General features: G+C 69.0%; 1 protein-coding gene across 1 annotated transcript in view; it reads right to left on the bottom strand.

The window, feature by feature from the left end:
• Positions 1–20437, bottom strand: part of INTS1 (integrator complex subunit 1) — a 29433-nt gene that overhangs the window by 4905 nt on the left and 4091 nt on the right. Inside the window, exons 5-38 of the mRNA XM_027042404.2 lie at positions 20233–20392; positions 19970–20075; positions 19671–19857; positions 19441–19586; positions 19200–19341; positions 18224–18400; positions 17593–17701; positions 17017–17137; positions 16590–16667; positions 15880–16037; positions 15325–15421; positions 12443–12534; positions 12218–12278; positions 11097–11294; positions 10711–10840; positions 10273–10452; positions 10038–10187; positions 9471–9650; positions 9262–9366; positions 8082–8249; positions 7873–7984; positions 6704–6865; positions 5847–5993; positions 5385–5483; positions 5023–5147; positions 4072–4326; positions 3415–3574; positions 3010–3150; positions 2611–2776; positions 2385–2508; positions 1622–1752; positions 1011–1098; positions 707–933; positions 493–616 (exon numbers count right to left, since the gene is read on the bottom strand). Coding sequence (XP_026898205.2) covers positions 493–616; positions 707–933; positions 1011–1098; positions 1622–1752; positions 2385–2508; positions 2611–2776; positions 3010–3150; positions 3415–3574; positions 4072–4326; positions 5023–5147; positions 5385–5483; positions 5847–5993; positions 6704–6865; positions 7873–7984; positions 8082–8249; positions 9262–9366; positions 9471–9650; positions 10038–10187; positions 10273–10452; positions 10711–10840; positions 11097–11294; positions 12218–12278; positions 12443–12534; positions 15325–15421; positions 15880–16037; positions 16590–16667; positions 17017–17137; positions 17593–17701; positions 18224–18400; positions 19200–19341; positions 19441–19586; positions 19671–19857; positions 19970–20075; positions 20233–20392 — 4806 coding nt within the window. The remainder of the gene's footprint in view (positions 1–492; positions 617–706; positions 934–1010; positions 1099–1621; positions 1753–2384; positions 2509–2610; positions 2777–3009; positions 3151–3414; positions 3575–4071; positions 4327–5022; positions 5148–5384; positions 5484–5846; positions 5994–6703; positions 6866–7872; positions 7985–8081; positions 8250–9261; positions 9367–9470; positions 9651–10037; positions 10188–10272; positions 10453–10710; positions 10841–11096; positions 11295–12217; positions 12279–12442; positions 12535–15324; positions 15422–15879; positions 16038–16589; positions 16668–17016; positions 17138–17592; positions 17702–18223; positions 18401–19199; positions 19342–19440; positions 19587–19670; positions 19858–19969; positions 20076–20232; positions 20393–20437) is intronic.

Genomic DNA, 20437 nt, shown 5'->3' with positions numbered 1-20437 from the left:
AAAGTGACACAGACGAAAAAGCGAACAAAACGGGGTTAGAAAGAACCAATTTCCCTACATCGTGCTGAAAACACGGAAGGTGACAGATCCTGCCACGGAGGCAGGGGCAGGAGGCCTCCTGGATGCCTGGGCCCCCGCCGAGTATCTGCCCAAGGCAGCGGAGGCAAGCACCGCACACAGGCCGTGCAGCGTGACGGTCCCGGGGCCCACGGTGGGTGGGGGGCATGAGCGGGCGGGTCCGGCCACGCGGCGGACGACCCCACGGCCCAGGAAGGAGCGAGCCATCCGCGCACGCCAAGCACACCCGCTTCCCGGGACCACGCGGAGTGCAAGGTGGCCCACGAGCAGCGTGCATCGCCGCTCCATGGACAGAGGCTCCGGGGAGCGCACAGGCCCGGGCGCTCACCGGGGAGGGTCTCGGGGGCTCGAAGGAGCGTCCCGCTCGCTCGAGGCAGGGTTTCAGCACTCGCCCCCGCCCCCCGCGCCGCTCACCTTGCAGGTGCTGCTGCCCGTGGCGCCTCCACTGTGCAGCAGGGCCTCCGGCACGGGCGCCCGCAGCTCCGGCCACTGCAGGTACAGCTGCACCAGCAGGTCCCGGCAGCGCCTGCCCGGCACGCTGTAAGAGACCGAGGCGCGGCTGCCGGGCGCACGGGGCTCCGTGGGCGGCAGCCTCGGGGCCCGCAGCCGGGGAGGGGGCCCCGCTCACCTGTCGCCCCACTGCTGGATACAGCCCGTCAGGTGCGCCGTCACCGTCCTGATGCTCGCGTCGTCCCCGCGACAGCAGCGGAGCAGCAGGGGCAGCCGGGCCTGGAGCAGACTGCAGGCAGCGGCGTCCCCGTCCTGGCTTCTGGCCTCCGCCTCCGCCAGGATCAGCTCCGCCAGGCCGACGAGTTCCGGCGCCCGGACCCGCAGCGCCAGCTCCTCCCGCCGCTTCTGCAACCGGCGACCGCCCGTCAGCGCCAGGCCGGAGCGGAGGCGCTGGCGCGGGCCTCGCCCCACCCGACACCTGCCTGAGGGGTGCGCTGGTCCCTTCCCTGCCAGATCCGCGGCACGTGGATGCAGGCCCACAGGAAGTCCAGCGACGCCGAAGGGTCGAACCTGCAAGGGCGCAGCAACTCTGGCTCGGTTTCCAGGCGCAGAATGCAAACCACCGTCACGACGAGAGAACGAAGGGCAGGACGCGACCAGCGGTGGAAGGTGTGCACCACGGACGTCTTTCCCGATGAGCTCTCTAGGTAAGGGCCACCCCGCCTCACCTGACCTCCCCGCATCTCACACCAGCGAAACGAACGGCCCTGCCCACCCCCGGCACCTGGAACGCCTGCACGTGGCGTGGACGGCAGCCACAGACACCCTCCGAGGAGAGGACGTTCTGTCTGTTGACCGTCTGCCCCGGTGGACGCCCGGGGCGGGGAAACTTGGGACGGCGGGGGGAGGGTGTCTGTATCCCCAGGGTGGTGAGACCCACCGCAGGGCCCCCTTCCGGGTAAGAGCCCCAGGCACCCAAAGAAGCCAGGCGCGGTGGGGAGCATGGGATCAGATGTCCAGAGGCCCCTCAATGCCGCCCCGACGCTGCCTGGCCCTCAGGGAAGGGCGGGGGGGGGGGGGAGGGCACACACACCTCTGCTCCCGGTTTTTGCCCAGCAGGATACGGATACACTGGTGCAACGTGGACCAGCTGGACTGGTGAGTGAGGAGGGCGAGCAGGTAGGGTCGGAAAGATGGCACCTGGGGGCCCGGATGACCTTTGCCCTGCAGAGGAAGGACACCTGGGCTGACCGGCCAGCCGTCCTCTGCCGAGTAGGGTCAGCAGACGACGCCCCACTCGAGCCACCGGGAAGCAGAGGGAGGAGGCCGTTCCCAGCGAGACCCGGAGCCCCCGCCTGGGAGGCAGTCCCGGCCACGTGGGGTCCAGCCGGAGTCGCCACAGCCAGAACACGTGCTGGCCCGGACCAGCTTCTTGGGGACGGTGAGCACGAACAGAACGACAAAGCCCAAATCCCCATCTCCTGCTCCAGAACCTCAGAAGCTGGTCCAAAAACCGCCACGGGCCGCAGGAGCACCTCGGGAGGCTCGGGGACGGACGAGGGTGATCACCGCTGAGACTCTCCCCCCTCCCCCCCCCCTGCAAGGCCCCACAGCCTCCTTGGGGACCCATCCCGGGCGGGGGGCCGGGCTCCGCTCTCCATGAGGCTCGCCAGCGGTGCCTCCCGTCCCTGCACGAGGCCCTGGGCCACGCACTGCCGGTCACCCGCCCCAGCAGCCCGACCTGACCGTTGCAGTCACTGCTCACAGGGGATGGGGCAACCCCCCCCCCGGGCCGACGAGGGTCAGGCCTGGGCTTCCGCTGGGACCGAGGGAAAGCCGGTCCGTGCACAGCCCACCTTGCTCCGGGAGAAGAGCAGCCTCTGCTGTAGGTCGGGACAACTGCTGATCACCTCGGGGTCCAGCAGCTCCAGCCAGTCGACCAGGAGCCCCGAGCAGGGTCCCAGCTGCACGGTCTCTGGGCTGAAGGGAATGCAGGGCCGGGTCAGAAACGGCTGGCCTGGGGCGGGGAGAGGTGGGGGGTGGCGTGGGCAGGCCACAGCCCCCCCAGCCCCCCCAGCCCACCTGCAGCCGTCGGCCTCGGGCTCCCCCGGGGCCGGGGGCTCCTTCTCCTGCAGCAGCAGGGAGCTCAGCACGGCCACGGGCCTCCAGGTCGGGGACGCGGTGGCAAAGAGAGCAGCCAGCAGCTCCTCCAGGTGGGGCGACCCCGCCTCAATCAGGCCTCGGAGGACTGCGGGGGAAAAAGAACGTGTTCCGCGTCACTCCAGCTCCGGGGACGGGCACGGGCGGGCCCCGGGCCACCTGACTCTGGCACAGACAGGCCAGGGCTATTCGGCCAGGGGAGGAGCCTTCCGGCGGACCGCCGTTCCTGGCCACAGGCCCCATTTTGGGGGCACCTAGGAGAGGGACCTCTGGGCTCGGCAGCCAGGCTGGGGGTTCTCACGGTGCCCGGCCCTGAGTTACCTTTGCCGACGAGCTCAGGCTCCACGCCACACTTCTCCCCCGACCTGAGGGTGGCGACCACGGCCCGGACAGTCGAGTTGACCACCTCCGAGTCCCCGCGGAACGCCAAGGCCTCGGCGAGGCGCAGGAGCCCACTCCGTGCTGCAGGGAGGCGTGCGTGTGACCCGGGGTCTGGCGCAGGCCCCCGTCCCCGCCCCCCAGCCTGCCCGGCTCCCCGGCCCCGCCTCCCCCCACTTCCCGCTAAGGCTCCCGCTTTGTTCCCCACAGGCCCAGTTTTCCAATCCCTGGGCCACGTCCACGCTGACGCCCACGCAGAGCCCACACAGCCCAACGGCTGACACCCCCAAACGGACTGGGCCCTCCCCACTGCCCCCGGGGGAGGGGCAGCAAGCCCAAGGCCCTCACCATCGCTGATCCTGCGGCGTGCCGAGTACTGGGCGGCGAACAGCTTGAGCTGGGCCTGCAGGGGTCCGCCCTCCCCGGCGGGGCCGTCCAGCCACTGCAGCATCTGCACGAGCACTTTGAGGAAAAGCGACGAGAAGCCGGTGTCCTGTGGCACACAGCGCTGTGGGGGGGGGACCCGCAGCTCAGAGCCGCGACCTCCGACCCTTCCAAGCCGCACAGCCGGCGAGCCATTCTCCCGTCTGCAACCGGCCCGGCTGCGGCTCGGGGAGGAAGAGGAGACGCCCCACGGGCGCACACACGAGGGACAGCACGCGTGGACGCGGGCAGATGAGCAAGTTCGGCAGGGTCACCGAGTCGGGGTGACAGACGCGGACCGGGAACCCCCGCCCCCGGCTTACTGGGGCGTCTCCCCGAACAGAGGTGGGGCTCTACGCCCGGCTCTGCAGCCGCCAGCTCCCTCCCTGCCCTGCGAAGCCGAGGACGAAGGCCCGCACAGGGACGGCGTGAGGGCAGCCGGTGGGCAGGGCCGGGGCCAGCTCTGCGGAAGGCCCGGGACTCAGGGTGGACTCAAGGCCGAGGCCCCGGGCCCTGGAACGCACGCAGCAACCCTCGCGCGTGACTCCCCGCGGGTCAGGGCTCTGCCGCACACGCGCCCACCTGGTACTGGGAGATCTGGCGCAGCAGAGGGCAGGCGAGGAAGTGGTTCCGGTGCATGGACATCACCAGGGCCCCGCCGTGAGGGGAGCCGAGCAGGGTGGCGACGGCCTGCAGGAGGCGCACCGTGACGCCGGACAGCTCGGGGCTCCCCTGGCGGAGTTGCGCCAGCTCCTGGCCCAGGGCCTGCTGCAGCGCGAGGGCGACGGGGCGGGCGCTGGAGCTCTGCCACCGTGGGCCCGGGCTCAGCGGGAAGATCTGGAGCAGAGGGAAGAGGGGGGCGTCAGGGCAGGCCGGTGGGGGAGAGCGGAAGCAGCCGGCTCGAGAGAGAGAGAGAGAGAGAGAGAGAGAGAGAGCGAGAGCGAGAGAGAGAGCGCGCGCATGTGCCTGGGCATGCAGGAAGACGCGAGCCTTCCCCAGGAACGTCGCCATTCGGGGAGGCGAGAACACGGCACGGAGGCCCTGGGCTTGCGGGGCTCGCCGTGCACACACGTGTCCGCAACGGGGAAAGCCCTGGGGGCAGGAAGCACGGCGGCGGCGGCCAGGGTGCGAACGCTCCCAGGACCGTTCCCAGCGCGGACGACGGTGCACGGCCCTGGACAGGCATCCGCTCCGGCGGGCGAAATCGCACAGCACGAGCGATGCCCACGCACAGCACGGCAAGGCGGCCCTCAGAGCTCGGGCCCCCGGAGCAAGTCTCAAGTGAAACACGCCAGACAACCCGCCTGAGGTGGGTTTTCCAGCTCCGTTCCAGCCGGGAAGCCAAGTGGCCGGGCCAGGGCCGTCCAGCGCCGGGGAGGGAGGTGCGGTTCTGACCCGGGCGGCTGGCTCCGGGGAGCCCTCCCCATCTGGATGTGGGCTCTGGGGTGGCAGCCCTCTCTCCGGGCGGGAGGAAGGACCGGGCAGCCCGGGGCGCCCCGCTTCTGGAGAGACCGTCCCAGGCGGTGGTGGTACCTGCAGGACTGTGCTGGCCAAGTCGTCCTCGGGGCCGAGCACCCGCACCTGGGTCACAGCCCGGGTCCGCCCCTGGCCCGAAGGCTGCTCCGGGCTGCTTTTGGGTTTCGGCGCCTCGGCGCTGTCTGCGCGGAAAGGGGAACGGGCTTCAGCGGGTGACTCTTCCCAGCTGGCGCCCAGCGCGGGCCCGGCACCCGAGAGCAGGCCCTGCAGAGGGGCCCTCGCCCCCCACGCCCCCCGCTGCACTCAGGCCTGCGGAGGCCCGGGAGGAGCAGGGCCTTCAGGCGGGATGTCGGATACCCGCCCGGGACAAGCGTGCCCCCGGTCCGCGTGCTGAGGTGTGGGTCGGGGTCGGGCAGTACCTCGTCGGGGAGGCAGGGAGGCCGTGAGCAGGGAATGGAAGGTCTGGCCTCCGGACGCTCCTCTCTCGTGCTGAACCTCCACCAGGTGAGCCATGTAATCTGGGAGCCAGCAGCCAGGTTACGTCCCCGCGCCCGCGGGAGCAAGCGCCTCCCCCCGCCCAACGCCCGGGCTTCCCGAGGCCCGAGCTTCCCGGAGGTTTCCGGAGCTGAGCTGCAGGACGTTTCACGAAGGGCCTGCTAGGGGCCGAGTGCACGCCGCAGTGTCTCCCGCCGCCTGCAACCCCGGCAGGCGCGGACACCCGGGCGGTGCTGGGACAGGGCTGCGGCGGGGCTCCAGGCCGGACCTCCTGCCGGGAGGGCCGCCCCGCCCTGGAGCCGCCCCCTAACGCTTAGGCCGGGGTGTGTCGCACCCCGGTGGTCACCGCGGGCGGGGTGGGGGCGGGGCGGGCCCCTGGCTCTCACTCTTGTCCATGATGTTCTGCTCCAGCGTCTGGGGGTCGTGGGCCACCGCCTGGTCCAGGTACTGGAGCAGCTTGCTCATGCTGGACACAGGGATGCCGAAGGACTGTACGAACAGCAGCAGCTGCTGGGGCTCCAGGTCCTGCAAGGCTGAGACGGACGCTCGCTCGGTGCCCCTCCTGCTCGGCACCCCGGCCCGCGGGGTCCTTCCTGAAGCCCCAGCCTCTCCCCACGAGGCTCACCACCGGCCTCCGCAGCTCGCTACCCGGGTGGGCACTGTGCCGGCCCTGTGCCCCCCTCCCCCCACCCCTGAGCCCCCCAGAACCATCCCTGGCTCCCTGCGGCTCCTTACAGCGTGTCCTTCCCTGCGCGTCACAGACTCGCCCCGCCACGCACTGAACCGCCTCCCGGGCTGCCCTCCACCTGCCCGGCGCTCCCTGCCAGACGCCGCGCTGGCCTCGTCTGGGAACAGCCTCCGGCAGGCCGCCCAGCCCCCACCGCATCCTTCCAGAGCCAGCGCAGAGGACCCAGCCCTTCCCGCTCCCCTCGAAACCCCCGGGCCGCTTTCCCTCTGTCCTCTGGCACCGCCTGCTTCCAGAGAGGGCCTTGGCCTCCCCGCCCGACTGTGAGGGGCTGGCGGCCAGGGGCAGTGTGGCGCCCGCCCCAAAGCCCAGCACAGCTCCAGGCACACCGGGAGCCCCGTGGGCACCTGCTGAGTGACGAACACCCTGAGCCTCGGAGGCCAAGTCCCTCTCCCTGGTGTGCCACAGTGGGGGGCCGGGCTCACTGAGGCGGCAGGTGGCCGGGCCACCCCGGCGACAGACCCCCGGGCCCGGCCGGCCCGGCCGGCCCGCCCGTACCCGCGTCCACCAGGCGAGGAACCTCGGAGCGGATCATGCGCAGCTTGAGCCAGTCGGGCAGCAACAGCGCCTCCTCCGACGTGTCCACCAGGAAGGCCGTGGGCAGAGGCTGCTTCTCCGGGAACCAGATGTCCAGCAGCGCCTGGAACTCGCCGTCCCCGGCTTCGGGAGAGATGACGTGGTGAGCAGCGTTGACGGTTCGGCAGGGCCACCCCGAGCTCCACGGTGAGACCCCTCCCTCCCCCCCCCCCGCCAGGGAGGAGGCCAGGGCCGGAAGAGCCCCAAGTGGGAACAGAGGCTGCGGAGGGACGGGAGGGGCGGCCTGCACGCCGTGCCCACCCCTCCTTGGTCTAACCCCACGATCTCCGCGACCCCGTTCCAGCTGAGGGCGCAGACTGTACCACGAGGCCACCCGGTCTGCCGCAGGGGCCTGTGTGAGACTCGGCCGGCGCTGTCCCTGGGCTCCCGCCCCCTTACCGCCCCCAGGCCCCACAGACGCCCCTGGGCTGACACAGAGCCTGCCTCCCTTCCCTGCCCAAGGCTCACACACTCCTGCCCTCCTGACAGGGGCCGCCTTCCCAGCAGAGCCCACACGGCACTGACCCCAGCAAGGGGCCCCATCCCTGCCCTGCACGCCCACACGCGATGACGCGGCACAACAGTCCGTGGCAGTTGGCCGGAAAGGTGCGAAGAGGAGGTCCCCGGGCCCTGGACACAGCACGCGGCCAGCACGGTGAGCGTCTGCTCAACAGGCAGCCCTGGGTTTACGCTCCCCGTTCCAGGAACCGCGGGCTTCCCTGGCTGAGCCGCGAAGGCCTGGACACACAGACGGGCATCACGTCCTGATGACGCGAGGCCACGGGCTGGGGTGGCGAGGACGCGCCAGGGATCCGGGCTTCTTAATCCGAGGCGCTCGACGGCTCAGGAGACCTCCCGCCACGCGGGGGCTCCGGAGCGCTCTCCCCGAAACTCTGGGTCAGCGAGACGGTCCCGTCTTCACCCTGCGGGGACCCCTGCCCAGAGCCCCCGGCGGGGGCCGCGGTGTTTCCCCCCACCTCTGCGCGACCCTGCCCGGCGGGGCTGGGGCTCAGGGGCACGAGGAAGAAGGCAGGGAGGCCGGGAGCCGCCCCCCGCCCTCCCCCCCCCCCCCCCCCCCGCAGGCCACTCACCGCGGGGCGGCCCCAGCGTCAGGAGTATGACCATGGCGTGGACCACCAGGATGTGCATCGTGGCCGTCTCCCCGCCGGTCCAGCGCAGGAAGACCTGGTCCTGTGACTCCGACTGCCGGAGAGGAGGCGGCTGGCTGGGCGGTGGGGGGCCGCGGCGGGGGGGGGGGGGGGGGGGGGGCCGGGCCCGGGGAGGGGGCCGCCAGCCTTACCCAGCTGTACACCTCCTCCCCCTCCTTGCTTTTGCGCATGCGCCGCACGTAGCGGGAGAAGATGGAGAGCAGGGCCACCAGCACGGCGTCCGACTCGGCGCTGCAGGAGCGCTTAGAGAACAGGTGGGACATGATGGTGGAGCGTTCCACGACCAGCCGCGCCACATCCTGGGGGCGGGGAGCACGGCCGTCAGAGAGCCTCCCCGGCTGGCCCCACCGTCTCTCGTCTCCCGTCGCCGCCACGCCAGCCCACCGCAAGGCCGCCCGCCGGGGCCGCATCACGTGAGCCCTCGCAGCCACGTGCTGGCCGGGGCCGGGGTCGCCGGGACCAGCAGAGGGAGGGGCCCACGTGCACACACAGGGACGAAACCTCCAGGCGGGGCCGGGGACGGCAGGGCGGGACAGAAGCGAGGCAGACGCCCACCGGCCCGGACAGCGACCCAGATGTCACGGACGTCACCACCCGCCCTGCTCCTGCTCCGAGCGGGGGTGGGGGGAAGGGAAAGAGGGGGAAACGCTGACACCAGCCCTGGGCGGGAGCGTGAACTTCCTGCAGTACACAGGCCACGAGCGGTCCCCAGGCTGGCCCCTCGACGACGAACCCACACGTGGGGAGAACCCCACCTCCAGGGACCCCTAGCTGCCCGCCCGTGCCCTTGCTCCCTGCCCCCATTCATCCCACAGAGCACCGGGCCCACGGGAGCCGCCTGAGGTCAGAGCCAGAGTGGGCGGACGGGACAGAAAGGTCAGGGGAAGGCCCGCCAGAAAGGGCAGGGGAGGAGGAAACGCCCGCCCGTGCCCTGGGCCACCACCCTCCCTGCAGGGAATAAGAACACAGAAGAACACAGATGGGCTGGCCCAGCACCCTGTCCTCCCTCCCTGAGCAAGTGCTCCCTGGGGGGTGGTTGGAGGGGGGTGGGCAGGCAGACCCCACCTGCACGGCCCGGGCATCATCGGCCTGGGGACAAAGGGACACAGCCAGGCCTCGACGAGCACCACAGCCGCTCTGGCCACAAACACACCTGAACCCTCACACCCTTGACACCTGCTCTGGGCAGAAGAGCCCTGGGAAGCAGGCTGGGCTCCTGCAGCGCCCCTCACCCCCCACCCCGGCCCAGGTGGCTGTGCCGGCCCCCACCCCCGCGACCTCCAGGTGCAGGGCCCCGCCCCACCCCCTCACCAGGGCCAGGTCGCTGTGCTGGCCCTGCTCCTCCACAGGCGTGTGTTGGGACAGGTAGACCAGGTAGGCGCTGATGGTCTGCGGGTCGGTCTCCATGTGGATGGCCTGGGGGAGGGGGGGTCGCGTGAGCTCGTTCGCGGGGCAGCCCCCCGCTCCCGCTCGTGCCACTGCCGCCCCTCAGCCGCCCGGCAGCGTCCCGGCACCCGTACCTGCTGAAGCGCCAGGGCGGTGGAGGTCCGGACGCTGTCGAACAGGGGCAGCCTGGGCAGGTCCCGGAGCAGCCATTGGTAGCCCTGCAGCGTCTCTGTGTCCCCTGAGTCCTCCTCCATCGGGGGCTCCTTCTCCTCCCCGTCCCGCAGACTGCCCTCCGACAGTACCAGGGACAAGCCCTGCGAACAGACGCGTGCGTGGGCCGGACATGCTCCCTCAAAGCCCCCGGGGGCGGGACTGGCCTGGCTGGCAAAGACGCCGCGTCCCCTCAGAGACGCCTGAACCGACGAGAAGGCCGCAGCTGGAGCCCCATCTCTGGAAAGTTGTGCGACACCTCGAAAGAGGCGGCGAGACCGCTACTCCGTCACTAAGTCTCTCCCGGGAGCTCACATCGGCGCCCGGGGAGGGATCACGGGCCAGCGGGACACAGGGTCTGCCTCTCCCGACCTCACCACCGCCACCCTTTCGATGCGAAACCGGCTAAGCAGCAGCCTAGGTGAGTGAGACACCTGCCGGGGGCGCCAGGGAGCGGGGGCGGAGCAGAGCGGCCCCTCCCCGTGCCGCACCTTCATGGCCAGCACCCTGGAGGCCACCTGGGGAGAGCCGAGGCGCCGCAGGAAGTAGTCCAGCACCTCGCACGTGGTCTGCTCGTCGGCCTTGGGGCCCAGGAGTAGGTCCTGCAGGCGGCCCAGCAGCTGCCGCTGCTTCTGCTGCCTCTGCGGGGGCGAGGGGGGCTGCTCAGGGGTCCACGCGGCCGGGCGCGGGGCCGCGGTGGGCCTGGGGGCGCTCGGGGGCACCGACCTGACGCTTCCTGGCCTTCTGCTCCTTGCTCTCGCCCTCCTCCTCCTCCTCCCCGGACGTGGCGTCGTCGGCAGCATCGTGCAGCAGGAACTCACACAGGCACTGCACCGGCAGCACGTCCAGGGAGCCCTCGCTCGACTGCACCAGGTCGGCCAGCCAGGGCATGGACTGTGACGAGGCCTGGCCGGGGCCGCGGACACACTCAGCGGCGCCCCCGGCGGCCCGTCCGCCTGCCCCCACCCTCCCGAGGCCGTGGTTCCCGGCGGGTGTGCGGGCAGCCGCCTCGCGCGGAGGGGACCCGTCCCCGGGCAGCCCCCGTGTCCCGGGGCGCTCCCTTCCGGCTCTGGCCTCACTTAGCCCGGAGCCGCAGTCCCGGCCCCCTCCCCCTTCCCCCCACCCCCACCCCCACCCCTCACCCCAGGGCCGTGGGGAACTTGCCTGCCTCTGGATGATGTTGAGAAGAAAGTCTGGGCTTCGGCTCCGACACAGCAGGTGCCCGAGGCGCAGGGACTGGTTGAGGCCTTTCACTTGATCCAGGATGTGGGGGGGAGGCCTCCGAGGGGGTCCCCTGAAGGTCCCCGAGGACGCGAGCGTGTTAGGGAGCCACTGGCGCAGCACCCAGGAGCAAGGGTGGCAACCTCCCTCCCCGCCCGACAGCAGCCTCCCCGCGAGGGCCAGACAGCCCCTCCGCCCCGCCCCCAGCCGCTGAGCGCGGTCAGCGTGTTCAGCGTTTCCAGGGCGTTTCCAGGGCCCGGCGCCACGCAGAGGCCCAGGAGCTGCTCCACCGGCCTTGCCCCCACCCCGGGGACCTGGGCGCGACGTACTGAGGGTCCAGGCTGGTGAGCTGAGACAGGAGAAGGCTGCTGTTCTCGGTGATGGTCTGCTTGGTGGACGCGGCTGCCAGATGGCCCTCGAACGCCAGGATCTCCTGCTTCTCCCGCTGGGAGGTCTGCAGCTCCCGATTGATCATCTCCGTCCGCGTCTCCTCATCCGTCAGCGTACACGGCGGGTAGGAGTAGTTACTGGGGACCAGACAGGAAGAATCCAGAGCCCTGCCCATCTGAGGCTCGCGGCCACCAGTCAGCGCACAGAGAAGGTCACGGGTGCTCACGAGGCCCCCGCCCTGTGCACGACCTCGGCCACCAAGCGCGTCAGAGAGCCTGTCCGGGCCATCGGCAACGCCGCCAGGTCTGGCCTCTGGGAGGGAGCCCCCACGCCGGCCACCCGCTCTCCTTCCACGGGACAGCACACCGGCCACCTCCAGAATCAGGCCCAACGGGTGTCAGAATCCTGGACACCCGCTCACCCTGCGCCAGATCCCCTCCCCACGGGCAGGCGTCTCCAGCCCACAGGTGTCGCAGGTGGACCGGCTGCTCCCACAGGCACCTGCGGCTTTTCTGAGATACACGAGCTGCCTGCTGTCACACGTGCTGAGCTCAGACCCACCACCTGTGATGGCCGTTCACGGCAGATCTGTCCCTGGGGCCCCCGCACCGGCCACAGGACAACCCCTCAGAATGGGCCACACACACCTTGTCACTGCGTACCACGGTGCGTACACGGTGGTCACCCAAGCTGACCCTAGGCCGTGTTCACGTCTGCAACCGTTAAACCACCTGGCCCACCGCGTCCCTGGTCTCCACACACCCCCACCGGCTCCTGGTGTGCCACCAGCCGTCAGCTGGCCTGCCCCCACTGCCGTCACATGAGAACCTCGGCCACCAAGGCCCCGCCTCAATCCTACTCCCTCCTCAGCCCACGGCAGGGAGGGGAAGCTGACGCTTGTGGGCCCAGACTCGGAAACTCAAGCCCGCAAGAAAAGGAAACCCGAGTGGCCATGCAACAGAGGACATGCTTCGGAGCGAGTCGGGGTTCCGGGATCGGCTCCGCTTCCCAGCATCCCGCAGACGGGGCCCTGGCCCCAGCGGCGCGCGAGCCCACTTACTTGGTCATCACCATTTCCATGAGCATCTTCAGCGTGGGGTACTCCTCCCAGGCGGCCAGGCCTAGGGAGCAAGAGGAGAGCAGGTGGCGGCCAGCCCACGGCCCCGCTGCCCCGCCTGGGTCCCGGCCTGGCTCTGCTGCAGGTCCCCAGCACGACGCCCCGACAGGAACAAAGAGCAACAGCCAGCTGGGACGACCGCGAGCCCGCCAGGGAGGAGAGGCTCACCGATGTTCTCTGGGTTGAAGGCCGCGACAACCAGCAGGAGGGGCCACGCCTTCCAGTAGAGGGTCGAGATGGCCAGGTTCGGAGGCTGGTACCTGAAACGCAAGGACACCCACGGCTCGCTCTCGGCCGTGCAAGGCAGTGACGGGAATGGGTCCTGCCCAGGGTGGAACGGCCCGGAGGCGACCTCCTGACCGACCAGCGAGGAAACGAAAGATCGCAAACCCCCGGGCCTGGTCCTCCCGCCACACCGGCATCCCCGGGAAGGGCACCGTGACCACCACCACGCTGCCCGGAGCCCCGCGCCGGGGCCGAGCCCCTGGACGGGTCCCGCGCATCGCCGAGTCCCGGCGTCCCGTCTATAATGTGGGGACGAGGGCAGTCGCGACGGCAAAGCTCAGTGTTAGTTAGCATTCGTCTTGTGTCCACCAGAGGGCCAGAAACAAGCCTGGTCTCCAACTGTACAAACCGTGAAGTCGTCGTTGTGACTGAAACGTCATGCTGACGACACGCTTACGACTAAACTACGGTTCTTTCAGGTAACAGGACAGAACGTTCCAGGTGACGCAACAGCACAACTGTCGTTAAGAAAGAAGCAGATCCGAGAAGCCGACTCAGGGAGATGGACAGCAGGCTGCCGTGTGAGGGCGATCAGGTCGGGAAGCAGGGCGCACCAGCACCCCAAGACACAAAGAAGCGAATCCCACGTGCGACCGATAACATCGGCAACAGAAAGATACGAAAGATGTCCCACGTCTGTGGACCAGACGCTGTCAGCGTGGCCATGCTCCCCGACGTCATCTCCCTGTTCAAAGCAACACCCATCAAAATCCCGGATGGCTCTTCTCTGACAACGGACAAGCTGACCTGGAAATTCACACGGAAATACGAGGGCCCAGAACAGCCACGAGTCTTGAGGAAGAACAGCGGGAAGAGTCCTACTTCCCAATGTCAAGCCTCAGCACAACCCACGGGAACGATGACAGGGTGCTGCCGACACGGGCAGACACACAGACTGCCTGAACGCGTGGGAGAGCCCACACATCTGTGGTCACCCGATCGCCGACAAGGGCGACCAAACCTTCAATGGGAGAACGGACAGTCTTTTCGAGAAACGGCGCTGGGACCGCTGGCCGTCCTCGTGAAAGAGCGGGGAGCCGGACCCGTCGCTGACACCACACTGCCGTCAGCTCAGGACGGTCGCAGACCCGAGCGTTACGAGCTAAAACCTGGAAGTTCTTAGGAGAACACACAGGAAAGGCCTGTGACCCCGGGTGGGGCAACGGTTTCCTGGGAAGGGCTCCAAGCCCACGCGGCAGCAGAGCGACACGCGGGGCCACGTCATCGGGGCATCCCTGTGCGGGACAGAGCTGAGGCCCCAGGCCCACCACGCGTGCACATCCACCCACAGCGGAACGGAGTTCGACCCTGCCTCCCTCCACGCACAAAACCAACTCGGAGGATCCAAGGCCTACATTCAAGACCTGAAACCGGAAAACAGAGCAAATCCTCCCGATCCTGGATGAGGAATGACACGTAAGGGGCGCCTGGGTGGCTCAGTCGGTTAAGCCTCCGGCTCTTGACTTGGGTTCATGTCACGATCTCACGGTTCGTGAGTTCGAGCCCCGCTCCGGGCTCTGTGCTGACCGTGTGGAGCCTACTCGGGGTTCTCTGTCTCCCTTTCTGCTCCTCCTCCCCACCCCCCACAGTCTCTTACTCTCTGTCTCAAAATAAACTTACCAACAAAAAGAAATGACACAATGGTACAAAAAGCCGAACAAAAACAGACGAGCTAGACCTTCCCCAAATTAAAAGCCACTGTCTCCTAGTGCCACCAAGGACACTGCTGACGGCGTGAACAGGAAAAACCACCTGCAGGTCACCTGTTCAGGGTCTAGGTCCACGACATATAAAGAACTCCCAAAACCCAACAACATAAATTCAAACACCCAATAACCGACAAAGAACCTGAGTAACCTCTCTCCAGAGAAGACGTGCAAACAGCCAACGAGCGCACAAAGAGGCTCGGCGCCCCGGGTGGTCAGGGAAGCGCGGATCTATACCACCTCCCGGTGCCACCGTGCGCCAGCTGACAGCTCGGTGAGGACACGGCGGGACCACAGCCCGCGGGCACGGCTGCTGGCAACGGAGATCCGCGAGGCCTGGCAACTCCCCAGAGAGGTAAGCCAGCCCCCACGAAGACAACCGGAAACACGCATGTGCACAAACACTCGGGTAGGAACGTGGCTGGCACGTTCGCGGCGGTCAGGGAGCAGCCGCAAGCCCACCGCCCGACGGTGGTGAACACCACGCGGCGTCCACCCGAAGCAGCGCCTCCCAGGTTAAGCGTCACGACGCGGGTGAACCTCAAAAACGGGCTGCCCGGTAACAGAGGCGGGACGCACAAGGTCACGACGTGTGCGTCTGTTTATGTGACGTGTCCCCAGAGTCACAGCCACGGGGACAGACGGCAGATCAGTGCCTGCCTAAGGCAGCGTGGGGGTGGGGCAGGGACGGCTCCCGGGTACAGGCTTTTAGGGGCCAAAGCTGTTCTTCGCCTGGCCTGTGGCGATGGCGGCCCATCCCGGGAATTTACTAAAACCAACACGTCAGCAACATGAAGCGGGTGAAACACACGCGGACGATGCCTTGAGAAGACACGTGAGAAAACGCGGAAGAGCAGGCGCGTCAGCAAACAGGGCGGGAGCGTCCGCGCTGAGCACAGAGCAACGCGGACAGAGCAGGGGAGCGCGTCCCCGGGGCGTAGGCGCGGGCAGCGAGGCAGGGGCCGCTCGGGGCAGTGCAGCCTCACGGGCGTCTGCAGGCCGGACGGGCCGGCGCAGGGAGGCGGCGGACGGGAGCCTGGCTGGGGGGAGGCGCCGTACCCAGGGGGCAGCTGAATGTTCTCGGGGTGGTGGTACGTGCACAGGTTCAGGACCGCGTCGATCAGCTGGATCCTCTCCACCTTCAGCACCTCCACATCTGAAACGCGAGAGCCACGCACAGGTTCAGGAGCCCGTCCGCGTGCCGGGGGCGGTGGGGGGATGTGGTGGTGCGCCACTGAGGCACGGGGTTTGGGCCACGGACAGACAGCCCGCAGACGGGGGCTAGCTCTCCAGAAGCCGAGGGCGGGCGGGGGCTGATGCAGGCGCCCTGGGCACCGTGGGCCTGCCCGCCACACCGAGGGTCAGACGCCGGCCCCGGACAACGTGTGCAGGTCCCAGGGCAGCTCCAGAAGCAGCACGCGGTATGTTGCCACGGAAGGCGCAAACCTTCTGCCCGATCCCCGACTCCAGAGACCAGTGGGGTCCAGCGAGCCCAGGGCCACGGGGAGGAGCGGACGGACGCCTGGCTGCAACCGTGGAGGCAGGCCCACCCGAGCGGGGCGGTGGAGGCCGCCACCGAGGGGGGGCCCGGACAGAGTTTGCGGGGACCCTCACCGTCGGCCTGCACGGCTGCGGCCCGCCTCACCAGGTGGTCGGCAAGCTCCATGGCGTCCGCAGGCCCGAGCGGGAGGTCCCGGGACAGCCCGATGACCAGGATCCGCATCAGTGTGTCCTCCAAGATGGGCACCTCCGAGCAGAGGCGGAGGAAAAAGCTGCGGGCAGAGCAGGCAGGGGTGGGCTCGGCGGGGGCTGGACATGCCCACAGGAAGGAAAAGCCCCAGCTCCGAGGCTCGGCTGGACAGGGAAGAGGGCAGCCACCCCCTCCCCTGTCCCCTCGCTCTGGAGGCCCCTGTGGGCGAGGCCCGGCCGCGCCAGGGAAGAATGGGAGAAGGCGCCTCGCCCCCAGTGGCACAAACACACAGGGCACTGCCCACCACCTGCTGAAGTGCGGCCCAAGGAGAGCACAGGGCACGGGAGGTAGGGAACAAGCAAGCCGACAGGGCAGCGGGGGCCCAGTGGTGAAGACAGCTGGGGCACGAGGGACACACAGGGCAGAGTGGCCCTGGACCCGGGGAGACGAGGCTGTGACACTGACCCGGGGAGTGTGGCCGGCTGACCCCCTGGGAGTGGACAGCACGCCGGGGCTGGGGATCCGGAAGGAGACGAGGCACAGGGTGTGCTCGAGGGGGGCCCACCTTCGTGGTCCTCCTGGGGCTGACCGCCCCGCCCCCAGCCCCCCCTGCACACACAGCAGGTATGCTCACTTGCGGTCGCTCTCGGGTGGCCAGTTGTCCCACTTGTAGTAGGTCTCTGGCTGCTCCGTGAAGAGCACCTTGTGCAGGCTGCAGGGGACAGACGAGCTGTCGGGCCGCGGGGACCTGGCGAGCTCCCCCCACCCCACCAGGCCCCAGAAAGACACATCCCCCACAGGTGCGGAAGCTGCCCACTCGAGGCGGATGCTCCCATGGGGTCTTCCAGAGCCTCCCGTGGCCCCCCACACCCCCCAGCGAGGCTGGCCAGACAGGACCCCGCCTCTGCCCTCATGGCGGCAGGCTCCGCCTGAGCCCTGACACCGCCAGGCGAGCCCGTGTCCCCCGCTCAAGGGACAGCTGCCTCCTGTTGGCTGAGCCCAGGGAAGGGGCTGCGGGGCTTTCCGGAGCGTCGTCCAAGCGGAGCGAGCCGGGACCGTACCAGTGCACGTAGTCCTTGGGGGCAAGCTTGCTGATGGACGGGACGACGGTGTGCAGCCACCACACGGCGTCCCGCTGGATCGCAGCGATCTGGTTCTGGAAGGAGCGCAGCACCTCGAGGTCTGAAAAGGACACGCGGGATTACGGCCCGCCTGCACGGCGGCTGGAGGGGCCGGGTTCAAGGCGGGCCAGGGGGACACTCGGAGCATCCCAGCCGCACCCACCCAAGGATTACGGAGAGGGACACAGAGGTGGATGGGACACCCCAATGCGGCTGGAAGAACCCGCAGGGGGCACCGGACAAGCCTCCAGCGCGTGGAAGAAAACTTCAACGAGATCTCAAATTCCAAATGATTTCACCCCTCGAGTTCTTCACAACCTCACTAAGGTAATCACCGGAAAGGTGTCTGAGACCAGGCAGGCGCAGCTTCCGGGAGCCGCCCCCAGGAAGCCCCCGGGTCCCCAGGGCAGGTCTGCTGGGCCTCGGGGGACAGCCTGCAGCCGCGGAAACGCCTGCTGCCACCCTGCTGTCCCCACCCGTGACCCGAGCGGAGTCGGGCCTGTTTCGGGTCCTTACTCTTCTTCTCCCCTTTGTCCCAGGCGACACCAGCCTCCTTCACCTGGGCCGTGATGCCCAGCATCATGGACACTGCCAGCACGTCTGTGATGTGCACCACAAAGCGCTCCTGCAAGCACAGGGCAAGGTCTGTGTTCTGGAAGGGCCTGTGCCCGGGGGGCCTCGCTCAGGCCCCCCGCACACAGGCGGCCAGGACAGGAGGACGCCCCGGGACCCTGTGCCCTGCGAGGGCCAGCGGGAGGAGGTCTGGGGGCCAGGGCCTGGTCACACGTGGGAAGGTTCAGCCAACAAAGCTGCCAACTTGCCACGTGGCCCTCGAGGCCCTCCGCCACCTGCCCCCATCCTCCTCTTCCCCATCATCCCCCTCCACCCCCCAAAGTCTAAAATCTCCCTGGAGCAGACCACCCGCCCCCTCACAAACACGTCACCGCGGCCCCGGCTTCCTGGGCACACTGCCCCTCGGCTCCCCCCCACCCGCCCGCACGCCGAGCCGGGAGGTCGCCCACATGCGGCCAGGCACAGAACGTGACCCGTGCTGCCCTCTGGGGCCGGCCACTGGGCACACGGGGCGCCAACCACAGACGGCCCAAGAGGTGGCCGCGCGCGGGAGCCGAGGGGACAGCGGCGGCACCTTGAACTCCATTTCCAGGTACGGGGCCTCCTTGCGCTCCTGCATGAGCCCCAGGCAGAAGGCCTGGAAGTTGACCTCGTGCTTGGTCTGTTTGACGATCTCACGGAGCAGGGCCCGCGAGGCCCGCAGGTAGTCGTCCTTGTTGGTCAGCAGGTCCTGGAACACCATGGCCAGGAACTGTGCAGAGAGAGGGGCACGTGGGGTCACTCCCCACCGCCGTCAGCTTCCTTCCGCCCCAGGCCTGCTCTCAGGGCTCCCTCCGTCCTGCAGGAAGCTTCCCAGAACCCTTCCGAGAAAACATCCCGCCCGATTCCCTGGAGAGCACGGAGGGGGGGATGGACCAAGACACGGTCCCCACCGCGGCAGCCGAGCTTCAGGGATGAACGCACTGGCTCAGTCGGCCCAGCCCCCCTCATGCCGCACCGCAGGCCACGAGGACGAAGGAGCGGCCGTGACTACAGGGGCCTCGCCTACCGGCCACCCTGCGCACAGCTGTTTCCAAGCCTAGCCCATTCCCATAACAACAGCACTGCTCTCGCTCTCCCAAAGCACCCTGGGATCCCAGGGACTCACAGAGCTGTGCAGCGCCACAGACGCCTGCCCCACTGGGAGAGACCACCCCTCGGGCAGCCGGACGGGCCTTGGCTTGCAAACGGCTGTGTTTGTTAGGCCTCGGTGCCGCCCCCTCCGGAACGAATCCGGTTTTAGCTTCTAAGGAAGAGTCCCGTGACACGGCCGCACCTGCTCCGGAACTGACCCAAGATCGGGAGCGACCGTGGCTCACTGGGCCCTCTGTCCCCTTCCAGGGCTTTCTCCCACGCGGCTCTGCACCACACCGCCGGCTCCGCCCAGATGCCCGGTCGTGCAGCCCGGAGCCCCCAAGTCCGGCGTGGGGCTCCCGGGCCGAGGCAGCCCCCACGCCAGGGGCCGCTCTCCTGCCCGCGAGCGCCAGGCCGCCCCACGCACAGCGCCCTACCTTCGGCGCCAGCTCCGAGCTGTGCTGCAGCACCGTGTACAAGATCTGCATGTTGTTGGGGTTCCGCGCGTTGGAGAGCTCGTTGAAGACCACGAACTTGATGGTGGTGCCCAAGTTGTCCTTGTGCGCGCTCAGCAGCTCCCTGGACACGAGCCGAGCCAAGGGGCCCTGACGCGGACTGCGGCCGCCCGCCCGCCACCCTGCCCTCCCGCCGCCCTCCTCGCTCCCACTAGGGCCGCACCTGATGCACAGCATGTAGTGGTTGAGGAGAACCTTGGGCTTGAGACGGATCTTGATCAGGTGGGAGATGACGTCCATGTCCTCGACGCCATGCGTGTTGCAGTTCATGCACACGGACATCAGCAGGTCCTGGGCTGGCCTGGTCAGCTGCGGGGACGTGCGGGGGTCCCCGTCAGCCTCGCACACAGCTCGGCACCCACAGGACCCAGGAGGGGGGCTCCCCGCCCTCACCTTGGGGTTCTGGAGCCACATCTCCAGCCTCTGCACGGCCATCAGCCGCACCTCCTTGTACCCGCAGGTGGAGGTGAGCAGCCGCAGGAGGTTCCGCGAGACGTTGTCAATGGGCTGGCGCCGGTTGAGCTGGTCGCGGAGCATGTCGAGGACGTACTCCTCCACGCTCTCTGTGAGGTCGTCGTACCTAGGCCAGAGCGGGGAGGAAGGAAGGAGGGCCGGCTCTCCTCACGGGCCCACCCCGTCTGCCTCCCGGCCGCCCGCGGGCCCTGCCGACGGGGGCCGCACGGGTCGCCTACCTGGGCATGAGCTGGCCCTCCTGCTCGGGGCTGAGCTTCTCCTCGGCGATCAGGAGCTCCGTCTGGCTGTCCTCCTCCTCCGTGAGCGAGGGGTGAGGGCTGCCGCCTGCACACAGAGGCACTCGTGGACACCCCCCCCCCCCCCCAGCCGTCCCACGAGCACCCACCCCTGCCCACACCGGGTTCTGCGGAGGGAGGCGACCCCAGCCCTTCCCTCACGGAAACTCCGTCCTCTCCCCAGCCCGGCCACCGGTGTCTCTCACCAGCACTGAGATCCCCGCCGCTGCGCCCCACCTCCCCCTGCAAAAGCATGCTCTTGGGGGGCATCTTGGTGTTAAACGCTGTCTGGACGTTGTCCACAAATGTCTTGCAGTGCGGGCTGTCCACCCAGATCCGCTCCCCCAGGGAATCCTCGATGTACACCTGCACGCGACACACGTGCCCCAGCGGGCAGCTCGCTTCTGCCTG

The sequence above is a fragment of the Acinonyx jubatus genome, chromosome E3, assembly GCF_027475565.1.
Source record: "Acinonyx jubatus isolate Ajub_Pintada_27869175 chromosome E3, VMU_Ajub_asm_v1.0, whole genome shotgun sequence".
Classification (NCBI taxonomy): Eukaryota; Metazoa; Chordata; class Mammalia; order Carnivora; family Felidae; genus Acinonyx; species Acinonyx jubatus.
This window is presented reverse-complemented; position numbering and strand designations above follow the sequence as displayed.